The sequence below is a fragment of the Macrotis lagotis genome, chromosome 1 (assembly GCF_037893015.1).
Source record: "Macrotis lagotis isolate mMagLag1 chromosome 1, bilby.v1.9.chrom.fasta, whole genome shotgun sequence".
Classification (NCBI taxonomy): domain Eukaryota; kingdom Metazoa; phylum Chordata; class Mammalia; order Peramelemorphia; family Peramelidae; genus Macrotis; species Macrotis lagotis.
Window position 1 is genome coordinate 130155455 of NC_133658.1, and position 17266 is coordinate 130172720.

At 40.4% G+C, this 17266-nt stretch overlaps 1 protein-coding gene across 1 annotated transcript in view; it reads left to right on the forward strand.

Annotated features, from left to right (window-relative positions):
- The first annotated feature begins 6855 nt into the window (after positions 1 to 6855).
- TGFA (transforming growth factor alpha) overlaps positions 6856 to 17266 on the forward strand; it is a 125549-nt gene continuing 115138 nt past the window's right edge. Inside the window, exon 1 of the mRNA XM_074208184.1 lies at positions 6856 to 7103. Coding sequence (XP_074064285.1) covers positions 7064 to 7103 — 40 coding nt within the window. The 5' untranslated portion in view covers positions 6856 to 7063. The remainder of the gene's footprint in view (positions 7104 to 17266) is intronic.

Sequence of the window (17266 nt, forward strand, 5' to 3'; positions counted from 1 at the left end):
ATTGTGTGTGTGTTGTTTTCCCTTAGTAGAAGGTAAAGGTTTTCTATCTTTAATAGCAATTTCAGTTTTTCTTTGTAATACCCACTCCCCTCACCCTCCCAGTACAGTGTCTGGCACACAGTAGATATTTAGTAAATGCTTATTGAATGAATAAATGGATGAATGAATGAAGACTTGCATAGTGGAGTAGAAAGGCCTTTGAATGGAACTTGGAACACCTAAATTTTAAATGCTAGCTCTGTGACTTTGTGAGAGATATTTATACCTCCCTCAGGGGAATCGGACTACAGGGAACTCTTTGCCTTTTTTATATTATGTGCCCCCTTGGCAGTCTGGGAAGCCTACAGACTCCTCAGTATAATTGTTTGTTGCCCACATCGAAAGAAATACTAAATTTCAGTTAGAAGTTAATGGAAATCAAGAGGTATTTTTCCTTATCTAAGTTCATGCACTCCTTCAGTTAAGGATCTTTGGAGTAGCAGACTTCTAAAGTTCAAGTCAACTCTGTTACTCTGGAATATAGTGTGTGGCTACTATTAGGCAGGGAGTCTGTTGGATCATAGACTTGGAACTGGAATAGACCTCAGAGAACATCTAGTTCAACTCACTCATTTGATAGATGAGGAAACTAAGGCCCAGAGAGGTTAAATTACTCGACTAGAGCCCATAGTTGATGGAATTAGAACTTGTAGCCTCCATTTTACTCAGAACATGAGATGTGATAGTTTGACATTGGTGAAACCCATTCAACTTTATTTATTCATTCTTTGTGCCCAAGCTACAATTCTGGTAGTGCTTGAGATACCAAAGGAAGTCATATTATTTTAGGATACTTCTGGAAGCTTTTGAAAAATTCAGGGATTACAGTATGCCTTCTGATTTGGAGCTACGGGATTAAGCCAGGGCAGTGCTAAGGAAAGGGTTGGTCACTTTGTGGACAATACAGACAAACACACATATACACAATATTGATAATTGAGGCAGAAATAGACCTCTCCCTTGCTGTCCCCCAACTTAAACAGGTTGGCTTCAGCATACCTATTATTCATTTTTGTGGCAAGGTTAAAAGTTAAAGGATCCACTTAAATGAGTTGAGAGGAATCTTATGGGATCAATACTTGGTTTCCCTAACAATACACACACACACACACACACAAACACTCTTACTTATATACATATTCACACACAGCTATTTCTCCATACAGCTTACCTAACTGTTCTAAGAGGGTTCAGAAACCATCAAGTCCAGCCCTTTCATTTCACAGTAGTAAACATCAGATTTGGGTTTTGAACCTGGATATTTTAACTCCAAGACAGCTAGGTAGCAGTAGATAAAGTACTGGACATGGAGTCAGGAAGCCCTGAGTTCAAATATGATCTCAGATACTCACTGTGTGATCATGGGCAAGTCATTTAACCTTTGTTTGACTTAATACATTAGAGATGTAGGGGGCGGCTAGGTGTACAGTGGGTAGAGCAGTGACCCTGGAGTCAGGAGTACCTGAGTTCAAATCCAGCCTCAGACACTTAATAATTACCTAGCTGTGTGGCCTTGGGCAAGCCACTTAACCCCATCTGCCTTGCAAAAAACCTAAAAAAAAATACAATAGAGATGTAAATAGAAAAGCACTCCAGTTTCTTTGCCAAGAAAACCCCATGGACAGTACAGGTATGTACTGTCCACGAGGTTATAAAGAGGCAGACACAATTGAATGATTGAACGATAAATTATAACTCCACAACTAGTATTCCTTCCACTGTACTATTTTACCAATATCTTCAACTCAATTTAATTTACATTTATGTCCAGACCACTGAGTTGGATGCTGGGGCCGATAGAATTATCCATAATATCAGGTCCTTGCCTTCATAGATCTTTCAGTCTCTTGGCAGATAAGACCCAAACACAAATAACTCTAATGGGTAATAATATATGATAAAAGCATTTAAAGAGTTGAAAACAAACTGCTATGTGTAGTCTTGGTGGGTGGAGGATGTTATTGCTGACTGGGAGATCAGGAAAGATTTCCTGAAGGAGGTGGCTATTTACTTAGATTTTAAAAAGGATGGTAGGAATTAAATCGGCAGCTAGGTGTCGCAGCAGTTAGAGTGCCAGGTTAGAAGTTAGGAACACATCTTCCTGAGTTCAAAACTGGCCTCAGACATTTGCTGTGTGACCCTGGACAAATCACTTAGCTAATACTGTTTATCTCAGTTTCTTCATCAGCAAAAATGAGCTGGAGAAGGAAATGACAAACCTCTCCATTATCTTTGCCCAAGAAAATCACAAAATGGGGGTCATAAAGAGTTGGACGTGACTGAAAAATAATAAACAAAAACAACAGGAATTCACAGGATTCAATTGTCTTGTAGCTATTTCATTTATATTTATTAAGGTACAGTGTTATCTAATCTAAGCTCCTTGAGGGCAGGACTTTTTTGTTTTTATATATTTAAAATGTAACATAATACCTGATTCCTACTAAATGCTTCTTGATAAATTGATTAATCTTGTGAAAGAGGAAGGGAAAAAGTAAAATGGGGGGAGTAAAAGAGGTATTTCTTTCATGGTGAAGTAGAAAGAATAGTAGAATTGTATTTAGAAGACCTGGGTTCAAATCTTAGCCCTACAATTCACTATCTGTGTGACCTGGAGAAATAGATTGATCATTTTGAGTCATAGTTTCCTCCTCTGTAAAATGTGGAGATTCAACTAGAGGACCTATAAGATCTGTTCCACTTCTAGTCAGAGATAGGAAACAGCATGAGGAAGGGCTAAGTGGTGGAGAAAGGTGACAATATGAACCTTGGGTTAGACAGAATAGTCCAAGCATCTGTTTTATGGATCAGCAACTATGTTGTACTTTACGCCTTTTTCTGTCTTCATATTTATCCCTGTCAGTGAACTGTGATTTCTTGGCAGATCCTCTTATAGTTAGCTCCAGGCAGAATTCCAATATCTAGCTTGGTATAGAGGGGAAAAGCTCAGGATTTTGAGCCAAAGATCTTAGATTCACACTGAGTTCTGTTAATTGGTGACCCTGAGTCATTCACTTTTCCTCTCTGGGCCTCAATTTCCTTCTCTATAAATTGAAGACAGGATAATTTCTGAAGTCCTTCAGAATCTTGAGATTCTGCAATCCATTTCAGGAGCCACACGCAGCCTGGGCTTGCCTTTTGGCAGTGTAATTCTTTCCACAGAGCTACTGATAACTATTGTTCACTCCCTCACAATATCTGGGCTGTTTACTCACTAATATCTGAGTGATCTCCCATCCTAAACAGCCAGCTCAGCTGGCTTGAATCATTCCAGGATGAATCCAGGGCTTGTGGCCTGATAATCACTTCCACAAATGAATCAGGAAGGAGGGGGAGGCTGATTACAGTGAAGAAAGAGTCTATTTAAGCACATGCTTGGTAATAAGCATGTCGAAGAAAGGAAACCCAGAAAAATGTCGGAAAGGATTTTACTGGACTCTAGGATGAACAAAACATATTCATCACATCCCCAAGAGAAGAGGGTTAAGAAAGACAGGGATGGAAAGAAATTTTGTTTTGGCTTTCCCAAAGTGATGCTATCAGTTACAAAGCCCAGTAAAGAACCATATACATGATGGATGTACTGGAAGTAACCAGGAGAAAGCCACATTATGTGGGTAGCCCAAAGCATGGAGTAACAGAACTTTATGAACCAAAGCACATTTGGGCCTCTAGGTGTTCAAACTTAATGAGTCAACATCAAGTTTCTATGGATTTGGGCCAGAATTTTACAAAGAAAATTAAGTAGGGCAAGACATTTCAAACAATTTCTAAAAACCTGAACACTATAGAGGCTTAAGAAGAAATGGTCTCTTTACCTTAAATTGTCTTTTATCATTTCATCCATCTCCCTTTATCCATATATATTATTATATAGGAAAGAGAGATGATAGCATTTGATTTATCATCTGCTCCCTGTGAGCGGGCTGTTTTGTATTGGCCTAAATGAATGGTCATGTTAAGTGATCAAGAAGGGATAGAAAGGAAAAATACCTCTGACTCATCAGTGACAGTTGTAAGAGACTTTAGAAAAGGAATGATTTCTTGGGATTTTTATCTATGATAGATAAATGGCAATATAAAAATATTTCAGATTGTTTATAAAGCAGAATATAAAAATGATATAGGCAATGTTTTTAGTGGAAGCACTGGAGTCGGGGGTTTTAAGTTGAAACCCTGGCTATAACCTCACTTGGGATCTGTCACGGATTTTAGTCTTAGCTTCCTCATTTATCAAAAGGGAATAACTGTTGACCATGTAACTCACAGACTTGTTTCCAGGAAAGTGCTATATAAATATAAATTATTATCCTGTTGTATCTATACATATAAAAACATAATAAATATTACTATTACAACCAACTGTTCTTTACTCAATCCAAAGAACATTTACCAAGATAATACAAATCTTGAAATAATTAGAAAACGAGATAAAATACTAACTGAAAACTTTTGAAACTGTTGGGCAATAATCAATTTTCTTTTCTTTTTGTTGACTGCCCACTTTTTAGTTTATTTACCTCAAGACCAAATGACGTCTGGACTAACCAAAAAACCCCTGACTTTTACAATGAATGAAAGAAGGGTTCCAGCTCGCTTTTGACATTGTTGCTACTTCCTTCCATTGCCCTTTTTCTCTCCTATGCTGAAAGTGCCTCACTCAGCTGCTTCCAATTCTTGCCCTGAAAGCTGCCAACATTCTTCTTTTGGGCTGTGTGAGTGAGCTCCAAAGAACAAATACCATTGTCTGTCCGGCTCTTCAGCCACAGTCAGATAGAGAACTTAAAGGGTCAAAGGGAGAGCCGAACAAATTTGCAACGTTTTCCTTCATCCCTAGGCTGTGAACAGGGAGAGGAAAGCAATCAATAGGAGATTTGTACAAATTCAAGGAAGCTGGGGACAATCTGCTTGTATGCGGGTGGGGAAGATGAAGGAAGTGCCCCCACCCGTAGACCAGACTCCCTCTCCCCTCTCTCAGGGTCTCTGGTCCTTTCCCCTCTCCCCTCCAGCGAGGGGCGCTCAGCCCCCGCCCCCGCCTCCTGCGGAACTCCAAGCAAGATTACTAAAAGTACTATTTTGAAAATTTTTTTAAAAGGGCAGGAAAAGTGCCCTAAAGAATTAATTAGCTAGGTGGCGCAGTGGATAAAGCACCGGCCCTGAAGTGAGGAGTACCTGGGTTCAAATCCGGTCTCAGACACTTAATAATTACCTATCGGTGTGGCCTTGGGCAAGCCACTTAACTCCATTTGCCTTGCAAAAATAACCCTTAAAAAAGAGTTAATTGGGAAGGCTAGGTGGTGCAGTGGATAGAGCACCGGACTTGGAGTCTGGAGGACTTGAGTTCAAATTCGACCTCAGACACTTAATTACCTAGCTGTGTGGCCACTTAACCCCATTGCCTTGCAAAAACCTAAAAAAAAGTTAATTAGACGGGCTAAATCCCCGTTATAAATTGTCTCATCAATGCAAGAAGCTTTCCTTCAATTCCTCCGGGTAACCAAAGACAATGCATTCTTGAAGACTGACTTCCAATCTCACTTCCTCTTGTGAAAGGCCCACAATGCACTTTGCAAATATAGAGTGACAATAGGACTTTATCACATGCTGTATTATGGATGGAGATGTCCCCATCTGGGATGTGGGCTCCTTGAGGTTAGGACCTTGCCCCTCTGTCTCTGTCTCTGTCTCTCTCGGTTTTGGCGTTTGTCCTTCATTCTCAAAGAGAACCATGATATCAGGGGAGGTGAACTGGATTTGAGTGAGGGGGTGCCGCGCTATGTCAGCAGCCTCACTTTCTCCAGGTGCAGCGGCCAGATAGGAATTGGGACGCCTGGAGATGACCCTGGAGGGGAGGCACACAATGACCGTGCAGAAGCAGGAGGTGTTCCTACCGACAGAGGGAGACCTTATAGATTTCTATTTCAGACTAATCCTTTTATTTTACACAGAGCGAGTCATTTTTCTTCGGATCATTTAGCAAGTTAGCCGACTAGAGTACAAGCGAAGAAAAGTCCTCGGAGGGGTCCGCGGACTCTGACCCAGCTAGAACATCTAGTGTTTTGCAAAAAAAAAAAAAAAAAATCAAAACAAAATTGTGTCTTTTGCTTCATTTCACGAGGGAAAAAGGGACCAGCGTTCATCCGATCTATCTTCCATTTTACAAATAGGGAGACTGAGGCACGGAAAAGTGGCCGGACAAGAAAGGGAGCCCCGCTCTCCTGGCTACTACACACTTTCAAAGGAGATCGTGGGGGAGGGAAGGGGGCAGCGCAAGAGTTAGGAGCCGGTGGGCAGAGGCACGCAGTTTCCGAGCCTCAGTTTCCCCATCTGTAAGGGGCTGGGCGACGCGGAACCGGACGGCCTCTGAGTTCCCTTCCCTCCCTCCCGCTCCTCCTGTTTTCTCTGCGGGCCGCTGCGCAGGTGAGAGCCGGCCGGCAGCTGGCCGCCCCGCGGCCGCCGAGAAGGCTCTGCCCGGGCACCGGGGCAGGCGCAGCCGCCTCCCGCCGGGCTCCCTCGCCTCTGTCTCTCAGGGTCTCTGGTCCTTTCCCCTTTCAGCCCCCGGCCCCGCACCTCTGGCCGCAGCCCCCGGAGGCTCCCCCGCCCCACTCCCACGCCTCCTCTCTCTCCTACTCGCTCCAGCCGCAGTCCCCACCCCCTGTGCCCTCAGGGGGGCACCCCCCGGGTGGGAGGGTGGTCGGCCGTGCCCAGGTCGCCCAGTGGCGGAGAGGTGACGGTCACCGCCTCCCTATTTCCGCTCCGCCGGGTGGTGGGGCGTGTGTGTGCGCGCGTGTGTCAGAGACACCGGGAGGGAGAGCGCGCAGAGAGAGAGAGAGAGAGAGAGAGAGAGAGAGAGAGGAGAGTTTCTGCCTCGCTCGCTGCTTCTCCCACTCACGGGAGCCTTGGAGCAGGGCCCGTCCTCCCGCCCCGCTTATTTCCCCCTCCCTCCTGCACCCAGCCGCGTCTCAATCACTCGGGCGCAGCAGGTTGGAGCAGGAGGCTCCAGCGCCTGCCGCCTGCCTAGAAAATGGTTACTCCGGCGGGGGAGCTGGCATTGCTCGGGCTAGGTAAGCGCACCGCCTCCCCTCCTCTTTTCTCCTCTCCTTTCCTCCCTTCTCCTCTCCCCTCTCCTTTCCTCCTGTGGCCCCGGGCCGCTGCTTGCCCCCTCACTCACCTCCCTCCCCCGGCCCTTGTGCGGAGGGGGTGGGTGGGAGAGAAGCTGAGACTGCGAGGAGCCGGCACTTGGGGGAGACGGAGGGTGAGGAGGCAGCCGACTCCCGGGCACTGACGTTGCCGCCCCCCGTTTCCAAAGAGGAGCCGCAGCGCGGACCCCTTCTCCCCCCACTTCTCCAAGGATAACCCCTGAAAGGGCTTCTGCAGCCCCGGCTGGAAGCTGCCACGGAGGGGAAGGTGGTTTCTAGGGACCGAACTTTCATCTGTGTCCTGGCATCTTTGGGTTTGCCCGCAGAGCCGGCCCTCCTCACCTCCCTCCTTCCCTCTCTCTTCCTTGAAGGCTGCGTCTTCCCTCCCTTCTCTCCGCCTCCCCTGCCCCCCCCCCCCCCCCCCGCCTCGCCCGCCTTGGACCGCGGCTCCCCGCAAGTGCCGGTGGCCAACTGTGTGTTGACTCTTTTAATGAACCGAGATAGGGTGCCCCGAACTGGATTCTGCTGCTAAGGCGGGGGAGGCTAGCGCTGGCCTGGGAGGTCGGATTTGCAGCCCAGTTCAGCTACTCTACGTGCTAAATCCCTTGCCCTTTGGGGGACTCAGTTTCCCTATCTGTAAGAGCAGAAGACAAGACGAAATGGTCTGTCAGGCCCTGTCCCAGGTCTCGATTCCGAGCAGGTGACATTTTGACCCCACCCCCACCCGCTTCGTTCTCAGGTAAACTTTTCCCTCCCTCCAAGCACTTTAGAGCCCTAATTGCCTCTGTTTTCCATCTTTTCGTCTCCTGCCTTTCTTTTGCTCTTTCATTTTCGAGACCCGGGAAACTGGTGTTTGTAGGTATATTTTTCTGCACGTGAGTTTCCTTAGGGAAAAGATTGGTCTGGTGGCGGAACAATGGAGTAGGAATGAAACTCTAGAAGGAGCCTGGCTGATTTCCTTTGAGTTTGTTCTTGGAAATAAGCCGCAGTGGGGATGGGGGCGGGGGGGGGGGGCGCCCCAAGGGCAAGAGAAGAAGTTTTGAAGTCTGCAGATTTTAGGAGTTAGAACTGATGAGGGGTTTGGGGTTGGTTTCTTTTCTGCTTTTGCTGTTTTGGATCTTTCATTGGTCTGGTTCAATCTCTGTGGATCAGCTATCTGGACTGCAGGAACCAACCAAAAAGTACTGCTCATTTATTTCCAGTCTTTAAGAATACACATCTAGTCAATTAATTGATTTTTCACTGATTCATGTATTAAACTTTTGAGGCCATCTAGTCCATTTCACTTTCATTTTATGATTGAGGAAACTGAGGCGCAGACCACTCCTTTAGGGATATGGGAGAACTTCAAAATTCACCTAGTCTCTGCTCTCAGAGAGCTCATAATCTAGCAAACAGATAAGACACCTGTAAGGAGCTAGAACACAAAATATTGCATGATGCCTGTATTAGAGAGAGGAAAAAAAGAAAAGACAAGCAAGGAAAGGGGGAATGGAAGTACATCTTGGAGAAGCATTAAATATGACAAGGAATTCAAAAGGAACTATGGGTCACAAGGTCCTAGATTTAGAGCTCGGGGTGACTTTAGGGGGGTTATTTAGTGTAAACCCCTCATTTTACAGCTCAGGAAACTGAGGTCCAGAGAAGCTATGACTTGCCCAAGTTCACTTAAATAGTAAATATTAGAATTAGAATCTGAACCTAGGACCTCTGGCAGGAACAGTGTGGATATAGTTATTGTTTAGCTTAAGCATAGAGTTTGTGAATGGTAGTAAATCATATAAGATAAAGCTACAAAAAAGATATTGCCAGATGTTGAGGGCTTTGAGAGCATGGCACACTGGAATGTGAATCTTGCTTGGTAGATTAATAGAAAATTACTGAAGAAGGTTTGGGGGTAGAAAAATAATATTACCCAGTCTGAGGGTCAGAATGATCAATTAAGTTAAATTAAATTAATTGATTTGATTAATTAAATTAACCAGAAATGCTCACAGTTGTTAATGAAAAAATCTCACAAACATGCAAAGAAATTGTAGAGGAACTGTTTCTTCTGGGTTTGAAAACAATTAACATTTTAAGGGCACTGATGATCTTAATTAAATATATTCCACAGAAGAGAAATTTAAGGACTGAGTCACTACTCTGTGGTCAGTGAGAATACAAAAGTTAAAGAAAAAAAATCCCAAAGTCTCTGACTTACAGTTTATAAAGTCTGACCACAAAAGAATCTTTAGTTCCTGATTCTAGGTGTAAAAAGTCACCTGGATTCTGAGAGCTGAGAATTCTGTATATGTCTTGACTATCTCCAAGGCTCTATTGAAGGAAATTCTCTTTGATGATTCTGCTTACTGCAGGTTTTTTGTTTTAGATTCTGAGTCTCAATAAGGTCTTAGAATTATCTGTGAAAATATAGATGAAGAATGGAGAGTCTGATTAATTTACTTTAGTATCACCACTTTCCTGCAGAAAATGTCAATACAGCACCTCTTGTTCAGTCCCTTCATTTTACAGTTAGACAAATGGGAACTCTGAGAAGGGGATCTGATTTTGGCAGGGTCACAAATCTATCAAGTGTCAAACCTTCCCTATCACAGGCACTTTGTGCTATGAATGTTCATACTTAGGTATATTTATTTTTCTTTTGACCTGGTACAGAATCTTTCTTCAGCTTCATCTTTGTGGCTCCCCCCCTTTTATTTATGAATAAGAAAACAGAACTACATCAGAAAACACACACACACACACACACACACACACACATTTCTAAAAGGACCAAATTAAAAGGCAGATGGAGAGCGGATAGAGAAAAGGAAGGAGTGATTTGCACTAGTGACAAATCTTTCATTTATCTTTTTAAAAACATTTGAAGCAATTAGCTGCACCAGCCAACCCCTGACCTAATTATCTGGTTGGAGAAGGGAGACTCTATCCCCACCTTTGTGGAGAAAGCATTCTAGGACTGGAATTTTTATAAATGTGATTAATTTTCTCTGATGCCATGAACAACAAAAAAAACAAAAACAAGGCTTTGGTGAACTAGAAGGGTTTCTTTCATCTGCAAATTTCCAAACCTTTCTATGCCTTTCTTGCTCATGGCAGTGCTTAAATTAGTCCTGGGGGATGTCTGAGAGAATAGGATAAAGTTCCATTCTGAACAACTTTCTGTCTAAATAAAACTGGGATATTCCATCTCCCAAGGCAGGGGGAAGGAATCATTATTTTAGAAACTGGGGTTTCAGGTACTTTTTTACTCATCTAAAAAATGATGGGTTGGGACTAGGTGAACTCTGAGATCCATCCCTTCCAGCTCTAAGACTTATGATCCATCTTTGGAGGAAAAGTGTGAATGGGGAAACTGTTGGAATTGTGTTAAACTTTAAGTATCCTAAATGGCCATGCTGAGAAATGTTATTTATTGGCTGTTTTGCTATTACAACCTTACTATCCTTGATAAGCTAATACAAAACGTATTTACCCCTTAGAGATTTGTACCTTTTTCTTAGTCAAAGGAGCACAATTTATTAACGAATAATTGAACTCCAATTACTTTAGATGTCAGAGCAAGTAACCTGGTACAATAGTAACCTTAACCTCTCAGAGTCCTTTATATAGCTTAAAGCAAATATTAGTTGTTATTACATAAGAGTAAAAATACACTTTCTCCTAAAAGTTGGCTGATATAAAAACCAAAATGGAGAAATAGATGAAAACTATTTCTAAAATAGTTTTCTATTTTTCTAAAATTTCTAAAAACTAAAGAAGGGAAGATAGAGATTGAATGTCCTTTCCCTTCCCAAATGGAAAAATATGGCAACCTCACATTCGGTATATCATGATACTTCCTCAGAGATGTCCAATAAATATTGTTCCATGTGTCCACATAATTCATCCTTTGATACTATTTTCATGACCCACATTCTGGAGGTTATTCCCCAGCAAGTTCTACGAAAATGTAAAGGCTGATAGAGTGGTCCATACCAGTATATTGTCTGTAGTCTCTAAGGGGCAGCCTAGCACTATATAGAGAGTGTTACTTTCTAGCACAGTAGTCTATTAGACTGCCACAGTCTGGAGACTTTGGGTCCTTCTCTTACATCTCTATTGATTTCTTTCATTTTTGTTGTCACACAAGATTTAATAGTTTTAAATAATTTATTTGAAGGAACAAGGCTAATATCCATAGAATAACAAATGAAAAATGAAAAGTAAGTAACTGATCAACTAATAGCTTAGACTGACTGCCCACATAATTGAACTCCACGTGACTTTATATGTAGTTCAGAGAAGAGGCAGATTGACATGATCTCTTGTACAGTTTAAAGGAAGATGAAGGACTTGCATAACTAGGAGCTTAACAGGTCATTTCCTTCCAAGTTTTTCTTTTTTGGGGGGAGGTAAACTTGGTGATTTCAAGGGGGAGTTAAAGGTTTACATTTCTCCATTTTTGGAAGGGATGCCTTCCCAGACTCTGTAGATATATATACTTGGTTTAAATATTTTCCCACCACCACTTTCTGTTATAAATATTTAGCTTGGTAACATTGAATATAACTTAGAATCATACAATTTCTGAACTGGGGAAGGACCATAGAGATTATTTAGTACCATCCCCTCATTTACAGATGAGGATACAGAAAGGTCCATAGAGGAATGACTTGCCGAAAATTACACTGCTAGTGGCAAAGGCAAAGCTGGGCCTCAGTTCCCTCGACTCACCATTTTCTAGTACTTTTTACACTTTATTGCCATTCTCTTATGATTAGAAAATATCTAATTCTTTTAGAACTTCAGGATTATATGTGGGTGAGAGGAACCCCAAACCTGACTTGAACCATCAGTTACCTGAAAAACTCCTTTTGTCTCCCAGATTTTTACCTTTGTAAATTGACATAAATTTTATCAACAGTCAACTCTATATTTTTTATGGGGATAATTTTTTTTCAGATTATCCATGACTTCATTATAGTGAAGAAACTACCTTCTCTGGTAAATTGATATATGTTTTGTAATTAAGCAACCTCTAAGTAACAGGGGCAGTTAGATGGCAAAGTGGATAGAGTATGAGACCTGGAGTCAGGAAGACTTATTTTTCTGAGTTCACATCTGATCTCAAACACTTACTAGCTGTATGACCCTGAGCAAATCACCTAACTCTGCCTCAAGTTTCCACATCTGTCAATTGAACTGGAGAAGAAAACAGGTAATCTCTTCAACCAAGAAAACTCTGAATGGAGTCATGAAAAGAGTCAGACACAACTGGACAACAGCTAGGAGACATAAAGGATAAATTATGTAAATGGTAATTTAGTTCCAGTTCTATGGAACTATGCAAAGAGAATTTGAGTAATGAGACCACTTCAAGAGAATGCATTATATGGACTTCTGACCCATCTTTAGTGCTAGAGTTGGAATCCAGAAGATCTGATTTAATCTTGCCTTTGTGACCTTAGACAAGTTACTTTGCCACTCAGCCTTGGTTTCCTCATTTGTAAAATGGGAATAATAATAATAACACCTATCTAGTATGGATATAAGAATCAAATTTATTTATATATAAATAAATTATATGTCTATATATCCTTAAAGTGCTGTATAAAAGTAAACATTAGTAATAATATATAGTTTCAGAGTTGGTTGGGGACACTGAGAAGTCAAATGATTTGCTCAGATTCACACAGTATATTTCAATAGCAGAATTTGAACTTGGATCTTCTTGACTTGAGACTAATTATGCATCTATATTGCCTCTCAGTATGTGGGAAAAAAATTCATAGAAATCAGACTTTTATATCCCCAAGAATTAAATGAATAGAACTAAGGAAATGTCCAAGCATCATGAAGTCTCTCCCTAAAGTTATGCCCAAATATAATTTATATTATATTTTGCATTTACATTTTATATATTTATTTACAGTTACATTATATATTTATATTATATGGTTACATATATAAATTATAAACTTTCTCCATTTTGTGGATCTTATTTTGTGGGGAAGGTTTAGATTCTTCTATAAGTCTGAAATAATTAAATTTGCGAATTTGGTTTTAAAGTATCAAACCCTGACATTTACAGTCCACTATAGTATGTAGGGAACAAACTGAATTTAGGTTTCCCATGCTTGGCTTCCTCAAAAATTGATTTCTCACGACTTTAAGCTTCATGTATTTGCTAGATACCCACTGCAAAGGTGAAATTCTTTGCAGGCTTAAGTTTGTTGCTAGAGTAACTAAAGACAAAAAGAATACAACAAAGGTTTAGTGAAAACCTCCCCCCCAAAAAAACCACAACACAATATTCTATTTTCCTGGTTCTTCATCCAAGGAAATTGGAAATGAAGATTGTCATTCACTAAAATAGATTTCTGTGAATGAAATTATAAAATTTTTGCTCACATACTGTCCCAAGGATTGTTTCATGCTCCAAACCACTGTCATACATATCCACTATAACAGGGTTTAGTTGCTTTGAAGGTTTCAAGATCCCCCTATTATATTTTATTGAAACTTTGTAGTGTATTTGATAAATGAGATTGGTTTTAGTCCATAAACTTATCTCCCAACTAGGATATTTTCTATATTCTGTATTCTAAGTTCCCTCCCAATTCTGACATTCTATGTTCTAAGTTAACACCCAGCTCTGGCATTCTATGATTCTAATTACATGAGCTTCTGCTATTAAGATGCTTTTAACAGGGAATGGTTTCTCAATAATCTGGCTGAAAACCTTCAAGTTTTCTATCAAGATGTTTATTCTGTTTGTATAAAACTGGGAATCATCCAATCCCCCAAAGGAGATTTTTGGGTATAGGGAGAAAGGAAAAAAAAAACAAGATGGAAGAGAAAGGAGAGAGAGGAGAGATATCTTTAATTTAGAAGTTAGGATTTTGATGCCCCACCCTGTCAGACACTGTTATTATTGTTCATTCCTTTCAGTCATGGTTGATTCTGCATGACCCCATTTTAGGTTTTCTTGGCAAAGGTACTGGATTGGTTTGCCATTAATGTCCCCATTTTAAAAATGAGGAAACTGAGGAAGAGTTAAATGACTTGCTCAGGATCACATAGCTAATAAGTGTTTTAGGGTAGAGCTGAACTCACAAAGATGAATCTTCCTGACTGCAAGCCCAGTTCTCTATCCTTTCCACCAACTAGCTATAAGATTAAAGAGTAGAATAGTTTAATTCTAAAAATCTCTTGTACCTTGAAATCCTAAATCTTTGTAACTTCAAAGGATCACAGAAATTTAGAACTGGAATAAAGTTCATTAGAAATCATTTAAGTCTAACTCCTTAATTTTCAAACAGGAATTTAAGGCTTATAGTAATGGAGATTGACCTATTTGTTGACCTAATTGTTTACCCATATTGTTAGTCTTGCTGTTTCAAGTTAAGTTCTTCACATGAAATTTATCATATATATATCCCAATAAATAGTAAATTTTTGTATATTTAGTGTATTTAAAAACTTTCTCCTTACCCACTTCCTACTTTACATTGAAGCATTGTTTTTTTAAGGTTTTTGCAAGGCAAATGGAGTTAAGTGGCTTGCCCAAGGCCACACAGCTAGGTAATTATTAAGTGTCTGAGACCAGATTTGAACCTAGGTACTCCTGACTCCAAGGCCAGTGCTTTATCCACTGCACCACCTAGCCGCCCCTTGAAGCATTGTTTTTAATGCCTTTGTGTTTATACTTTTCAGATACTGATGTCTATTAACATCTCATAATAAGTCATACTTATCTATTTGTGACTATGCAAAAGTCATTTCTTTGCTTCATTTCTTTCTTAGTTGTCTTAATCAATGAATGGTCATTGTCTCTATGAAACTAAGGCCTAGGAAAGACTTTAGCTTTAAAAAAAAAACAACGTCTCCTACTGTCTCCAGGACCATCTCCAGTAATCCTGATTCAAATTCTGGCCAATGGACTCAGATGATTCCAGAGGAACAGGCCTGGTGGAGTTGCACAGCACTCCCTCACTTAAATCCAATTCACTTGCTTGCCATGGCATCCACTTCCCTGATGTCCTGTTTGAGAACAAAGGCAAACAGCAACCACCGCTACCACCAACATCAACTATATATAATTTATTTATTTTAATTCTTTTTAATATCACCCCCCCTCCTCCCCCATATAAAGGACATCCTGACCTCTTGGAAGGTTTGCCAATGAAGTATAAATTCTGGTGAACTCTGAATACAGACCCAGGGATGGAATGTTTGTTTTCCGTGGACCAGGCTAGCAAAGAGAGGTGTGGTTCTTCACCAGATTGATCACCAAGTGATGAGTTGTTTTAGTCAGAGCAATTCAAGAAAACTGAACACAAAGTATGAAGGAACATAATCTACATCAGTGGAAGAAGCCCCACCTCCACTGATGAAGAAGGAAAGTAATCTTATCCTGTAGTGCTTTGTCACCCCTATTAGGATAGGAGCTCTTTGAGAGAAGACTTTTTTTTTTCCTCTTTCTTGTATCTGTAGCACAGTTCAGAGCACATAAGACTCTCTTAATGCTTGCTGACTGGATGATTCTATTTTTTTTAGGTTTTAGTCACTCTTTTTTTTTAATTTTAGGAATTCCTTGGTACCCATACTCTCTCATATAAGGGCGACTAAAGCATACTTCGCAGATACAAACTTCAATTGGCATGCCTCTAGTTTTGTGGTTCTTGTCAAATGTTATAATAAACTTTGAAATGGGGCAAGGTGATAGGTGTAGTAAATGAGGGATTCAATTTGATTCTTATGATCAAATCAAGAAACATTTTCAGCTGCTGGCACTATGCTAAGAATTTGTGATACAAAGGAAAGTAGAAACTATTCTTGCCAAAGAACTCAAAATCTAATGGGGAGAGAACATGCAAACAGTTATGCTCAAGCAAGAAAAAGATAGATTGTATCATTTATTATATTTCTTGGTAAGTGAGCTTTAAAAAAAGACTTTTCAAAATCAATAAACTGAATACTTTGAGAGATTCTATATGTGTATTATATATGAGTGCCTATAGCTATATATACAGAGAGAAAAAGGGAAGGGGAGAGAGAGAGAGAGAGAGAGAAAGTTGGAAATAATTGTAGAGGAAATACATTACAATTAAGGGAACCAGGAAAGCATTCTAAAGAAGGTGGCATTTTAGATGGGACTTGAAGGAGAACATTCCAAGCATAGGGTCTAGTCAGTGAAAATGTATAGAATTGTTATAGAGAATATTATGGACTTTTAACATAGCAGAGTAGTGTTTATTTTTAAGGCTATAGAAATATTTGAAAGTAGTATTTGAACTCTTAAAATGTCATTACATCAACTTTATAGACTATACATATACACACAGACATAAACATATCTGAGAAAACTTAAGTGGTGACATCATTACCTTTCTAGGGGAATTAAATTCTCATTGTTCAATTAGGAATTTTTATTTTAGGGGTAGGTTTTTTTTTAAGATTTTTTTGTAAGGCAATGGGGTTAAGTGGCTTGCCCAAGGCCATATGGTAGGTAATTTAGGGGTAGTTTTAAAGTATCCTGTTAGAGGTAAACTTGACTTAGAGATATTACTAAAAATTCCAACTCCAGATCCTGTTGATATGGCTTTACCCAATTTAAAACAAAGAGTTTCCAAAGTAAAGGCTATTTACTTCTTTTATTACATTTCTTGGCAGTGATCTTTGGGGGGGAAAACCCTGCAAAATCAATAAACTGAATACCACAGAAGATTTCATGCTTAATGTAGTTTCTGCAAACCTGTGTGATAACTTTATTTTTTCATTATAAATTTATGTGCTAAGGTTGTGATGCTGTTTCTGGATAAAAGGACAGATGACATTGTTATGAATGGTGGTAACTCCAAAGCTGCAAGTGATGGTTTAATGAGCTTTAAAAACCTCCCAAGTGCTGTTTTTTTCCAATAGGCTGCCACTCTAGTATCTGAAACCAAGATATCCTTAGATCAGAGAGTAGGATTCTTCATCAGAGATGGAATGAATATTTGAGTTTCAGTTCCTGAATCTCAGTTCAAATGAAGGCAGTAAACAATTAGGTGGTGACTCTTTTGTGATGATTACTTTGGTACCATTTGGGGTCTATTGCG